Source organism: Myotis davidii, unplaced genomic scaffold (genome assembly GCF_000327345.1).
Source record: "Myotis davidii unplaced genomic scaffold, ASM32734v1 scaffold223, whole genome shotgun sequence".
In the NCBI taxonomy this organism is placed as follows: Eukaryota; Metazoa; Chordata; class Mammalia; order Chiroptera; family Vespertilionidae; genus Myotis; species Myotis davidii.
In genome coordinates, this window is record NW_006294609.1 from 1,719,997 (window position 1) to 1,734,163 (window position 14,167).

Consider the following 14,167-nt stretch of genomic DNA (forward strand, 5'->3'; position numbering starts at 1 on the left):
TCCGGCGGCTGCTGGCGCCCGTGCGTCTGCCCTCCGGCACCCGCACGTCTCCCTCCCTGGGTTCCGTGCTCTGTGCGTTCCGGGAGGGGGTGGGGGGGTTGGGGGGCGGTCCTGGACAACGCAGATCCCCTGGCGGTCCGCATTCTTTCCCGCCGTGGGGAAGCAATAATGACAATAATCATTACAATAATGATGAACAAACTGGATGATAAGCAAGGAAACATGCATGCTGTTAATAATTACAATAATGAAAGCGACACGTGTGTATAGCAGGCTTCCTTCAGTACTATAAACATTTGTGGAATGAATGAATGAACTGTGTAAAATATATCTGGAAGATGAATTGGAAAAGAAAAGTGAAAGCTCAGACGGAGGCCTAAAACCAGGATTACAGGCTTTATTAGAGGAGAAGCACCTGCCTCACAAGGGGAGGACAGCAGCACGTGCTGGGGTGAGCATGCCTTTTGAGGGGCTGAATGGGAAGGGGCGGGGGGCTTAGTGTACTCGGCGCACACTGATTGGTGGCTTACTGCGTTGTCCATAAAGGACAAGGGCTTAGGGCATTTGGCAGGTGTGGATTGGTGGTCCAGTGTATAGTCCATATAAGGTACCTGGTTAGTCACTCAGGTATTTCTGGGCTGCAGGTTACGTCATACCCCGCCCACCAGTTGGGGGGAGGGAGGATCTATCAAAAAGTAATTTTTTGTGTAAGAGCACTAGGGTTATGTAAAAATTAAAATAACTTGCCAGACCATATTTTAATTATATTTTGAACAATAGCATATACACATTTACTTTGGGCCCTGTAGACACTTTCCCAACTTGCTTTTATTGGAATACTAGCCCTGAAAGATGATCTAGAACAGTGGTTCTCAACCTGTGGGTCGCGACCCCTTTGGCGATGGAACGACCCTTTCACCGGGGTCGCCTAAGACCATCCTGCATCTCAGATATTTACATGATGATTCATAATAGTAGCAACATTACAGTTATGAAGTAGCAGTGAAAAGAATTTTATGGTTGGGTCACACTGATCTAGAAGATAAAAAAGTTCAATAGCCAAACTAAGGTTGAGAAATGCCCAAAATTAAGAGTCACATGAGATTTCCCTTTCAAAACAGAAATTCTGATTCGGAACCCCCTCCTTGGCAGGCTCTCTGTCTCCAAAACTGCAACTCCATCTTCCCTGTTGCTCAAAACCTATGCCGTGGAAGCATTCTGGATTCCCCCTTCTCTCGCTTGTTCGTTATCCGTCACTGCCTTAAAAATATATCTGAGATCCAATCAATTCCCTCTGCCTCGGCTGCCACCACACTGATCCCCCTGGTCTTCACCCTGCCACCCTAAGGTCTGTTCTCCACACAGCCCCCAGGTGTATCTAGCGGCCATGGCTTAGGTTGGCTCTAAGTGGTGCAACCCGTTGGCAGAGAAGCAAAGCCAGAACCCCACCGCTCATTTAATCCAGCTCAGGAGTTCGTTCTGCGTAGCAGGAGGAAACCTGAGGGTCTCAAGCGTGTTCTCAGCGCGCCAGTGCTCTCTGCCCCCAGAGCCCTGCGGCTGAGCCCCCTACACAGGCCTCCCAGGGAACGGCGGGTCAGCCCTCCTGTGGACCCGCAGGCTGGCTGTGGTGGAGAGGAGCGGTCAGCAGGGCTGGGGTAGGGCCTGGGTTGGACCGTGGTGAGGGGGAGAGCTGCTCTAGGATTGTGGGTAGCAAGTGCTAGGAGTGTGGGAGGGAACAGTGTCTCACTCACCATCAGGGCCCAACATTTCCTGTTGCTCAGAGCAGGTGTTTCACCACCTTCAGGATGCGTCCTCTTCCCAGTTCACCAGGCATGTAAATTTGGACACGAATCTTGTTTCTGCGGGGCTCGGCTTTCCCAAGGGGACGTTGAGGTCGCTCTCCCTCAGGGACGCAAGCTTGCGGGCTGGCCTCCTGGGCACTGGGGTATGAGCTTCCAGCAGGTGTTTCCTCCCTGAATGCTTCTATGAGGACAAGGCCAGAGCCACAAAGGCCACCATGGGACCATTCCCCTAACTGATGCTGCAACCCCAAGAAAGTTTGGGATGACGGTGGCTGGAACTGGGTGTGCAATGGCCCCACCCCTGGGAGGGTGGAGGAGGAGGAGGCTGCCCAGACCCCAGAGAGCCCCAGAGAGCCCCAGGAGCGGCGGCTGCACAGTTCAGGAGGCAGAGCTCGGCACGTCTGCAACATGTCCTGGGCTCCTGTCCTGCTGGCTCTCCTCGCCTACCTCACAGGTGAGAACTCCCCAGAGCTCGCAGCTGCTGGCCCCTCCCCTGGCCCTGCCCTGCCCTGCCCTGCCCCGGGTGTCCATGTCCTTCTGTGTCCCCAGGTTGTGGTCCTCAGCCCATGCTGGATCAGCCACCTTCTGTGTCCTCGCCCCTCGGAACCACCATCCGTCTGGCCTGCACGTTGAGCAAGGACCATGATGTCAGCATTTATAGCATCTACTGGTACCAGCAGAGGCCCGGACACCCTCCCAGATTCTTGCTGAGATATTTCTCCCATTCAGACAAGAGACAGGGCCCCAAGGTCCCTCCACGCTTCTCCGGATCCAAAGATGTGGCCGAGAACACGGGGTATTTGAGCATCTCTGGGCTGCAGCCTGAGGATGAGGCTATGTACTACTGTGCTGTGGGCACCCAGAGCTTGGAGAGGGATAAGATGGAGACGGAGGACGAGGAAGAAAAGGCGCCTGCTGCTTCAGTGTCCCAGGCACCCCAGACACACTTACCGTGAACTGAGGCCAGAAGGGCGCGCATCGCCACAGAGCGGGCGAGGAGGAGGGTGGGCCGTGGGTTGTGCAGAGCGAAGGAGTCGCTCCTTGTCCAGCTGGGCCCCCGTTGGAGGCTGGATTGGGGGATTAAAGCTGCTTGTGTCTTGGGAACTTGTGTGGTCTGACCGGTGTGCTGAATTATACTAAGGTGGCCCCAGCGGCTCTGTGTAAGGTCAAATGGGTGGGACGCACCCAAGAACCAACGAAGGTACCAAGAGACGGACTCCTGTGGGTTATGGGGGCAGGGGGCTGACATAGCACCTTTGGGGGGACTCTCTGGCCAAGGACAGGACCCTCTGCTGTCACCTGGTTATTTGCAGAAGTTACAGAGTAAGCCAGCTCAGAGAGGCCTTTATTGGGCCTTTGGGGAGAGTGGATGCTGAGTGATAGGTCTAGAGACATGGCTATTGGCATTGGGGCCAGGCCGCCCTGTGCACTGTAGGAAGTTGAGCAGCATCCCTGGCCTCTGCCCACTAAATGCCAGTCCCTGCGCCTTCACGCCCCTGGTTCTGACAACGAAAGTGTCTCCAGGCGTTGCCAGATGTCCCCAGGGTGGCAAAACCCCTGCAGTTGCGAACCACTGGCCAGGGTGAGAGAAATGCATGTACTCTTCTGTGCAGGAGAACAGCAGGCCTGGCGATTCTATTTTCTGTGAAGGGCCAGGTAGTAAATAACTGGGTTTCCAGGCCAATGACTATACATTCTCTCAGCTACTGATTCTGTCCTGATAGCACGAAAGCAGCCACAGGCAATATGTCAACAAGTGCGCGTGGCCTTTCCTGTTCAGCTTCATTCACAGAAGCAGACGGGCTGGGCCGGATACGGCACTTGGGCCACAGTTTGCCAACCTCTGATCCAGAGAAGCACCCCAGTTCCTGCCTCTAGGTTTTAAACAAGCCATGCTTGGTGTGGTGATCGAGGTCACCCTCAAATCCTCCTGCCTGACGGTCCCAGGGATGCTAAACCTCTGGACCCACCAAAGGACCTGGAGGCAGGAGGGGCGTGGGCTCCCCAATTAGCTTGTTGGGGGACGAGGGAACAGGTGAGTTCCTGCAACCCTGACCCACAGCGCAGCACCCTGAGCCCCTGGGTGGTGGGTCACATCCTATGCAGAGAGAGGTGCCAGGCACACCATCTCCTCTGTGCCCCCAGACTTGGCTGAGAACGCCCACTTATCATGGCTAAAATGACCCGGGGGCAGGGCATGCCCCAGAAAGGCAGGCACAGGTGCCTGAGTCTCTTTTGTAAAACAATGGCCTCAGCTCATAGCCTATTTCAGGTGCCCTTTGAACTCTCACTTCCTCAAATGCACAGTGTTCTTTCTGCATCAGGCCTTTGTTCCTGAAGAGGAGACTCCAGGCTCATGTTTTTGGTTTTGGGGGGTGTTTTTTTTTTATGCAAGAGACAGTTTATTTAGAAAGTCACAGAGGTAGAAGTGAGTTGTAGAAACAATGGGCTCAAAAACAAGTTATAGCAAAAGAAGGGCCCTTGGACTTCAGGGGAGAGAGAGAGAGAGAGAGAGAGAGAGAGAGAGAGAGGGAGGGCATGCTCTGGGGGAAAAGGGTGTGAAAAAGGGGATGGGGAAAGGTGTGGGCATGCTACATAGAGAGAGATGCAGCTAGACTACATTTTTATTGATTTTTAGAGAGGAAGGAAGGGAGACAGAGAGAGAAACATGGATCGGTTGCCTCCCGTACGCATCCTGACCAGGGATCACACCCTCAACCTAGATAACCCACAACCTAGGTATGTGCTCTGACCTGAATCCAGCCCACAACCTTTTGGTGTATGGGACCACCTCCAACCACTGAGCCAACCAGCTAGGGCAGGCTCATGTTGTTAAAGGCCAGGCAGGTGGTCCCAAAGGACCCGTCTCTGCCTGTAACCTGCCCTTCTGCGTCCATCCTTCATCATTCCGGGATTCCGTGCTATGACAATAGACCCAGAGAACCAGCGTTGTACCGGGCTCCTCCATCACCTTAATGCCCCCGCCCCACCAGATTCCTGCGGGCCAGACCCTGCCTCAGGCCTCGGGCCAGGCAGAGTGTGGGTCTTAGCTCCGGGCAGCCTTGGCAGGGTCAGTTGAATTCTAGGCCAGCATTTCCAATGTTGTATATAAAGACTATAATAATCGCACCCATAAATTCATATAAAGTGCTTACCTGGGCTTAACTATAATGGGCGCTCAACGAAATAGAAGTATCATTACTTCTTCATCAGTCACCAGGCCTGGCCTTCTCCCTAGTCCAATCCCCTCATTATTCCCAGATCCAGCCTTGCCTGCACTCCTTCTCTCTAACCTTGGATTGTCTCCCGCTCTCAACGGCACGTACGCAAGCCATTTCTGTCATTTCCAATTTCCTCCTGGCTACATTTATTTTAAAAGGAAACAAGTGAAATCAGATTTACCCCAATATATCCCAGATACTGTCATTTCAACATGCAATCAATATAAAATTAGTTATAAGATGGTTTAAACTCTTTCTTTTTAATCTTCAAAATCCAGTGTGTATTTTACACTGTGGTTCATCTCCGTTTGGACCAGCCACGTTCCCAAGGAGTACAGGACAGGACAGGACAGGTTGAAGGAAGAAAATTCAGACTCCTTATCCTGACACAGCCTTTGGAGGGGGCCCAGCTCTGAACCAAGTCCTATGTCTTGTGTAACCCCCCACAACCCCCCCACTGTCTGTGTCACATTAAACCACCTGCAATTGACCTGACACTTGCTTCTCTTGGTTGCGTCCAAACCTTTGCTCAGGGTGTTTCCTTGCTGCCCCTTATCAGTGACCTCCAGCAGGCTGCACAGACTCAGGGTTCCACCATGACCTCAAATCTCACTCCTTGGGCAAGACTCCCCTGACCTGCGATCTGTTTATTCAGTTACTGACTTCCTGCGATCTGCACGTCTATGTGTTTTCCTAACTATATTTAGCACCTGCCACGCAGCTCTACGTTTATTTTGCAAGTCTCTCTCCTCCACGAAACTGCACATTCTCAGTGGGCAAGATCCGTTCATCTCATTGTGTGTGTGATGGACGCTAGGTAATAATAGAGTTGGGTGGAGAGATGAAGGAGTAAACGCATGCATAACTGAATGAAGCCGTGGGTTCCAAAGACCCTGCCATTCCAGGATCCCCTTAGATGGCTGCGGTCATTGTGACTCCCTAAGAAGGGAAAGCTCTATCACCATTCTCTCTCTCTCTCACACACACACACACACACACACACACACACACACACACACCTTCTGATGCCTGGTATGTGACACCGGTGATTAGAATCAGCAACCAGAAGTGGTGAGGAAAGAAAAAGCTTGAAATAGACTAATGCAGGGACAGGAACACTTGGGATACGTTCTGTATTGGTAATGGAGACGCGAGATATTGGAGAAGGTGGGATTCCCAGACTGTTGGGATCTGCTGCCTGGCATAGCAAAGTGTCAACGGGGCTCCTGACTGTGATACGGAACAAGAGTGTGGAGTGCTAAGAGCTGTGGTTTGTGCATATAAAGGCTTGATGGAGCTCCCAAGTTTTACACAGAAACATAGAACCCAGTGGGCTCGGACACGTCAGCAGTGGTGCTAAAGACGAGGGACCCAAACATTCTGACCTGAGTTGGACTCTGAGACCCCTGGGAGGGTATCTGAGGAAGAACCAGGGGCCTGAGGAGGATGGAGCATGCCGATCAGATGGAGGGAAATGCCAGGGCTCCCCGTGCCTACCCAAGGCCAGTGTGGTTGTGACATGATTTGGCAAGATGAGCTACGGGAGGTGGCCCCACGGAAAGAGGGAGGGTGGAATTAACACGTGGAGGCCCGTTAGGACACAAAGAGCTCTGGCATCTCATCCTAAGTCGCATGTTTGTGATGTATGCACAACACTCAAATCCATTGGTTCATTATGGGATGCAAAATGAAGATATTTTCCTTCTAGCATTTCTGCTTCGCTTATTAACTAGAAAACTTCTACAAAGAACACTTCCACTCATCAATGATTTAGTCGCCTGAGGGATTGCTTCTATAGCAAAGGCAAGATCAGTGTTTGATGTTTTTCTTCTTTATTTACCAACGATCAAAATAACAAGTCAGTGTGCCAGCATCGCACAACTTGAGTTTGTTAGTATCACTAGTAGTGCATGGGTATAAGCATAGCTGAGGTATTTAAATCCATGGCAATTATTATAAGTATTCTACCTTTGGCCAGTGCAAGCCCAGTAAAATTGGTTCCCAACCAAGAACATGTTGATGTGTCAAAAATAGTATATCCCGGCCGGCGTGGCTCGGTGGTTGGTCACGGTTCGATTCCCCTTCAGGGCACATGTCTGGCTGTGGGCTTGATCCCCATTAGGGTGTGTGTAGGAGGCAGCCAATCAATGATTCTCTCTCTTCATTGATATGTCTATCTTTCTCTCTCAAATCAATAAAAACATTTTTTTTTCATTTTTAAAAATAAAAGTAGCAGAATATATATATATATACTGTGACCAGCCAAGTGGACACATAAAATTAACCATCACACTGGCAGCTACATCATCACCCTCATGTTGAATGAAACCTCCCGGCTTTGTAGACGTTTTGAACCTTCCAAAATAGCAGCCACTACCCCAAAGGCAGCTCAGGAGTCATCCTGCAGGTCCAGTGACCCTGAGAACCTGGGATTTTCTAGAAAATTTGCACCTGGGACCTCGGGAAAGTGGTCCACATGCCTGCTCTGATGATGGCCTGGAAGAGAAGCGTCCATGGTGGCTGCAGCGATGACTCAGGCCTGTGGGGTGGAGAGTGAGCAGGGGAGTGACCAGCAGGCGGCCGGGGGAGGGCGGGTGCCCTTTGACACGGAGCAGGGCAGAAGTGACTGGACAGGGACACACCCCCTGCTCCCAGAGAGAAGGCAGGACAGGGCACAGAGGAGCCAGGGTTGGAGGAAGCAGGCCTGGGCGGCCGGCTGCAGCTGCACCACCTGGGCAGGCCCAGCCTGGCCCGGCCCTCAGTGTCCAGCCAGGTCTGGATTCCTGACCGTGGCCACCACAAGAGGATGTGGTCTCCAGCAGCCATTGCCCAGAGCCTGAGGCAGGTAGAGGGGCCGAGGTGGAGGGAGCAGCTGCGGTCCCGGCTTAGAGACAGTCCTTTCACCTCTCTGAGACCTGGGGCTGTCCCCAGAGGAACCCCTACTTCTGGGTCCTGGGCACTGGTGAGTGTCACACCCACACGGGGGTTCTGGGATGGAGCGGCTTCAGCTTGGACCCCTGGGACAGCTCCCCGGGGGAGCCCAGGTCAGAGGCACAAAGGACTAAGCACCTCAAAAGGGAGAAGCTGGACTGGATGAGGGGCGTCCCAGGGGTTCCTCCATGCCCCGAGACATCAGCCGGTCAGTCGGTTACAGCGCCCTGACCATGGCTAGACAGACTCCAGCAGGGGGTCGGGGTGGCCCAGCTCCACCAGGGCAGGTGGCATCCATGAAATCCACCCTGGGGCCCTGGGAAGAGCCTCGCGGAGATGGACAAGCCATGGGCGTGGTGCTGCCCAGGACACACTGGGTCTGTGGGGACTGGGGCACAGGCTCTGAAGCAAGGGCGGCTGCGAACATGAGCTGGATGTGGCGTCGTGCCGCTTTTATAATCTTTATCATTACATCACGATCCTTGACGTGAACATTGGCTTCTTGCTAAACCAACACTTGTTTCCTCCCCTGTCACCACTACCGCCCAGGTCTGGTCAGAAGAGGAGCCCCAGGCCCAGGCCACAGCTGAACTCAGGTGACCCCTGGCCCACCGGACGCTGGGCAGGAGCAGGTGTGCCCCACGCAAGGCCCCAGGGGCCCAGCCAGGCTGGCAGCTGCGGTGGGGGCAGTTGAACCCTGGATCCTGAGGCAGCACTGGCCCCTGATGCTGCTGGGCCTGGCCGTGGGTGCCCATGGCCTGCTGTCCTCGACCACGGCACCTCACAGCAGGGCTCCAAGCTCTGGAGCCCCAACAAGGAGCAGCCCTAGGAGCCTGTGGGGAAGGTAAGGGACGGAGTGAGTCATGTGGGGGACCTGAGGGTCCCTGAGCCCAAACTGGGAGTGGGGGACAGAGCGTGGCAATGAGGGGCCAGGGGAGAGAAGGGAGGGTCGGATGGAGACCAGGGGCCTGGGCAGACGCTGGCTTTATTTGGAGGGTTGACCTTTTGTTCGGTGTGGATTTGTTTGCATTGATTTTTACTTTTTAATATTGTATTGAAATGTATTTGTCTTCTTTCCTGGGGGTTTTTGGCACCCCTTAAATTGTGCACCCAAGACTGGTGCCTCACCTGGTCTTCTGGGTGGGGCAGAAACGGAGGCAGGGGCAGGACGTCCCCGCGGGTGTGGGTGCTGTTGTCCCAGGGAGCGGGCCTCCTTCTCTTAGCCTGTGGTCGGCAAACTGCGGCTTGCAAGCCACATGCGGCTCTTTGGCCCCTTGAGTGTGGCTCTTCCACAAAATACCACGTGCGGGCGTGCACGTACAGTGTGATTAAAACTTCGTGGCCCATGCACAGAAGTCGGTATTTTGTGGAAGCTCCTTGTCGGGGCTCCAGAGCTTGGGGCCCTGCTGTGAGGTGCCGTGGTCGAGGACAGCAGGCCATGGGCGCCCACGGCCAGGCCCAGCAGCATCAGGGGCCAGTGCTGCCTGAAGCCAGGGCTCTGCCCCCTGCGGGCCTCATAGCCCACCGGCCCTATTCTGGGCCTCATCCGCGCTTAGGGTCCAAGGCACCCCTGGCTGACCTGCTGGCGTACGCGTCCAGTGGGGAGGGTTAGGCTGGCAGGTGCCTCTGTCCCTCTTGCTGACAGTGACTGTCCCCGTGCGCCCGGGCCCCGGCCCTGTTCCGTGCGCCCGGGCCACGGCCCTGTCATCCGCCCGGGCCTTTTCTGGTCGCTGCCCCCAGTGCCCCGCCCCCTCCAGGGCCGTGGCCGTTACTCCCGAGGGTCTCTCCCAGTGGGGCATGTGCCAACTGCCACGCTGTGGTCAGGATCCAGGGTTCAACTGCCCCCACCGCAGCTGCCAGCCTGGCTGGGCCCCTGGGGCCTTGTGTGGGGCACACCTGCTCCTGCCCAGCGTCCGGTGGGCCAGGGGGTCACCTGTGTTCAGCCAGGGGTCACCTGAATTTTTGGCCCACACTCAAGGGGCCAAAGAGCCCCATGTGGCTCGTGAGCTGCAATTTGCTATCCACTGTCTTAGTTGATGAGCCACGTTCTCACTCTCCCCCTCTGAGTAGGCACCACTCCCTGGAGCAGGGGGCACAGACCCTGGCTGATGCCTTGAGGTGGGGGGTACCTTCCCTGGTGTCCTCGGGTCACCAGGCCCTGAGCCAAGGATCCTCAGCCTGGGCTGCCTCTTGGGACTGTCCTCCCAGGGGCCCAAGCCCACCCAGGACACAGACACCTCCGTGGGAAAGGCCTAGGGTGAGGACTTTTGAGGGCCTTGGTCTGTCCCACCTTGACGTGTGGCCCCAGCCCCTCCTCTCTGTGTGGCGGGAAGTCCTGGACCAAGGGCTGTGCATCTGGAACCACTTAAGAGAATCAGTGGCACAATGACCCACTCATCCTGGGCAGCAATCATTTTAGGGGCAGAACCTCCCTCAAATTGCCCCACAGGGCGACCCCGCTGTCATCCAATTCACAGATGGGGATAGAAGCTCAGAGAGGTGAGGTGACCTGCCCAAAGTCACACAGCTGGTGCAGACTCCAGGGCCCACGCTCAATGGCCTCCAGCCCCATCTCCAGCCCCTAAACTGGGCTGACAAGTCCACCTCTCTGGGCCTCAGTTTCCCCCTCTGCAAAGTGCGGGGTCTGAACAGGATGAGGGCCTTGCGGCCTGGAACCCACACCAGGGATGCTGGGGCCGCCGGGATGAAGGGCTGGGATGGAGAGCTGATCGGCTGCTACTCCAGCAGGGCAGCAGGGAGGTGGGTCAGCACTTGTGGGTACCAGGCCAGGACTGGCGTCTCCGTGTCCTGCAGGGACCGCTGAGCAAGGGCAGGACCCAGGAAAGCATGAGGAGAGATGGAGTCCCCATCAGGGTCAAAGGCTGAGGCCGGGATCCCAGGGGAACAAGAGTCAGCCCCACTCAGGTCCACCCAGAGAGGGGGGCGGGTGAAGCGACACCACACGCAAGGGGATGCCTGCAGGACAGAGGCACCCACAGCGAAGGGCGGAGGAGGCCCCACTGCGGAGGGAGCACAGATAGTGTGACCCACCTCCGAAAGCTGCTAGCGGTCCCCGAGCTGGAGCGGGTGGGTCCTGGGATCAAGGGGGTCTGAGGGGAGGCCGAGGAGGTGGGCAGGCCCAGACCTGGAGGACCCATCCTTGGAGGACAGACCTCACCTGGGAGTCCTGAGGGATGTTGCAAGAAAACGACATGACCAGACTTGGGTGGGTGGGAGGGGATGGAAATCGGGACTAGAGAGACCTCGGGAGGGCGTGGCGGTGGCCCAGGCAGAGTGGACAGATACGTGGACAGATCAGAAGGTGGGGTCAGAGGTGGGAGGAACGGGAAGGGAAGAGCCAGGATGCCCCCGGCCTTTTTTGTTGTTGTTGTTCATCCTCCCCCGGGGATATTTTCTTCCATTGACTTTTTGGGTTTTTGTTGTTTGTTTTTTTCTTCCATCGATTTTTAGAGTGGAAGGGAGGGAGGGAGGGAGGGGAAGAGAGAGAGAGAAACATCGCTGTGAGAGAGACACATTGATTGGTTGCTTCCCACATGGAGACCATGGGGTGGGGATCCTGCAACCCAGGTACTCCTGTCCTTGACCGTGTGCCCTTGACTGAGAATCAAACCCGAAACCCCTTGGTCCATAGGCTGACGCTCTAACCACTGAACAAAATCAGCCAGGGCACCCCCTGCCTTTTTTGATAGACAGTTAAGAGGACGCGGTGACTGCATCAGTGTGTCCTGTATCTCAACAAAATGGTCCGAGAGAAGGGGTGGTCTGCAAAGAGCTGCTCTTCCCCAAGAACATCCGCTCACTGAGGGGCCACTCGGGGCTGGGGGATACAGAGAGGGTCATGTGCAGTCCTGGGGACAAGACCCCTGGACACTTCAGGAGCAGTAAAGTGGCCGGGGGCCTGCCCAAGCTGGTCGTACAGACAGAGGGGCACTGACCCATGATGGGAATGCTCCAGGCAGAGAGCAGCGTTGGCCAAGAGGAAAGGGGGGTGTGCAGAGGAGGCAGGGAGCTGGGGGAAGGGGTGGGAGAGGCAGACCCAGGAAAGGGGGAGGCGTTGTTTTTAATTTCAAATTCTACTGTCGTTGCTGGCGTAAGTGAAAGTATTTGACTCGTACATTAATCTCGTATCATGAAACTTTGCTGTAATTGCTTATTAGCCCCAAGAGGGTGTGTGTGTGTGTGTTTTTAATCCTCACCTGAGGATATTTTTTTTCTCTATTGATTTTAGAAAAAGTGGAAAGGAGGGAGGGGTGAGGCGGGGAGGAGAAAGAGAGAGAGAGAAACATAGATGTGAGAGAGACACATTGCTTGGTTGCCTCCCACATGTGCCCCAAACTGGGCCAGGGATCAAACCTGCACCAGAGGTACGAGGTACGTGCTCTTGACCAGAATCCGTTCGCAGGCCAACAATCTAACCACTGAGCAAAACTGGATTTGTGTGTGTGTGTGTGTGTGTGTGTGTGTGTGAATTCTTTTGGGTTTTCTACACAATCACATTATCCATTTATTTCTTCTCTCCCAATCTGTATACCTTTTATTTCACTATCTTATTGCATTAGCCACTGCTCTTCAATTTTCAGTACAATATTGAAAAGCAGTGGTGAGAAGAAACATCTTTACCTTGTTACTGACCTTAGCAGGAAAGCTTCAAGTTTCTCCCATTAATTATGATGTTAGCTATAGGTTTTTGTGTGGGGTTTTTTCTTTATTGATTTTTAGGGAGAGAGAGAGAGAGAGAGAGAGAGAGAGAAACTTTGACTTGTTGTTCCACTTATTTATGCATTCATTGGTTGTCTTGTATGTGCCCTCACTGGGGATCGAACCTATACCCTGGTGTATTGGGATGATGCTCTAACCGGCTGACCTACTCAGCCAGGGGTGGCTATAAGTTTTTTGTAGATACCTTTTAGCAAGTTAAGTAAGTTCTCCTGTGAGAGTTTTTATCATGAATGGGTGTTGAATTTTGTCAACTGTTTTTTCTGCACCTAGTAACATAGTCATGTGATTTTTCTTCCTTAGCCTGTTGATGTGATAGATTACATTAATTGATTTTCAAATGTTGAACCAGTCTTGCATGCCTGAGGTAAATCCCACTTGATCATGGTGCATAATTCTTTTTATACATTGTTGGATTTGACTTGTAAATATTTTTTGAGGATTTTTTGCATCTATATTCATGAGAGATATGTCTTTAGTTTTTTTTTCCTTATAATGTCTTGTTCTGCTTTTGGTATTAGGGTAATACCAGCCTCATAGAATGAGTTAAAGTGGGAAATTTTATGCTATGTTTATTTTACCACAATAAAGAAAGAAAATGACCTGTATAGATAGATAAATATTAGGTGTACTTTTTAAAGGGCACTTCTATATTGCTTAATTTTGTTATATATGCAATGTTAAAACAATAAAAAATTAATGCAAAAAAATCTTATATTTGCATCACAAAACCAACCACTGCTGACTGGACCAGCTTCTAAGGTGAAAATGCAGAAATGCTTACAACCAATAAGGCCCAACTCAGTGCCACATTTTGTATGAGTGGGAAGTTAAAAGCAGCAAAACAAAATCTGGGGCTTCTAGCTTTAACTTTAAAAGGGAATATTTAGATGCTGAGTTTAAGAACACAGACTTCCAGCCTGGAGGTGAGCAGACAGGGGCGGGGTGAGGGGTGGGGGAGATGAGCGGGGGTGAGAACACTCATGATCACGCGTGACCAGGTGAAGACAGAAAAGAACTTGGGAGAAGGGTGGCCAGCCTCCGCTGGATGTGGTGAGCTGCGATTCCTGTGGGCTGTCCAGCTGGAGACGATCACTAGGCAGTTTAGGCAGAACCCTGGAGAGAGAAGGCTTGGAGCTGGATAGACTAGAGCAGTGGTTCTCAACCTGTGGGTCGCGACCCCTTTGGCGGTCGAACGACCCTTTCACAGCGGTCGCCTAAGACCATCCTGCATATCAGATATTTACATGACGATTCATAACAGTAGCAACATGACAGTTATGAAGTAGCAACGAAAATAATTTTATGGTTGGGTCACAACATGAGGAACTGTATTTAAAGGGCCAGAAGGTTGAGAACCACTGGACTAGAGCCTCACCATACAGGCGGTGGTGGGAATCCACAGTGTGAGATGGCAAAGAATGGGTCAGTGGCCATGTATGGGCCGTAAAGAAAGGGAAGCCAGAGGAGGGAAAG

General features: G+C 53.3%; 2 protein-coding genes across 2 annotated transcripts in view; both read left to right on the top strand.

Moving 5' to 3' along the window:
* The first annotated feature begins 2,210 nt into the window (after positions 1-2,210).
* On the top strand, positions 2,211-2,799 carry LOC102769627 (immunoglobulin iota chain). The gene is given in 2 exon segments (XM_015567283.1): positions 2,211-2,336; positions 2,339-2,799. Coding segments are annotated over 2 exon segments (546 nt in total). The 3' UTR covers positions 2,759-2,799.
* Positions 2,800-7,499: 4,700 nt separating this feature from the next.
* LOC102765041 (immunoglobulin lambda-like polypeptide 5) overlaps positions 7,500-14,167 on the top strand; it is a 9,940-nt gene continuing 3,272 nt past the window's right edge. Inside the window, exons 1-4 of the mRNA XM_015567253.1 lie at positions 7,500-7,576; positions 7,679-7,868; positions 7,955-7,985; positions 8,645-8,798. Of these exons, the coding sequence (XP_015422739.1) occupies positions 7,500-7,576; positions 7,679-7,868; positions 7,955-7,985; positions 8,645-8,798 (452 nt within the window). The remainder of the gene's footprint in view (positions 7,577-7,678; positions 7,869-7,954; positions 7,986-8,644; positions 8,799-14,167) is intronic.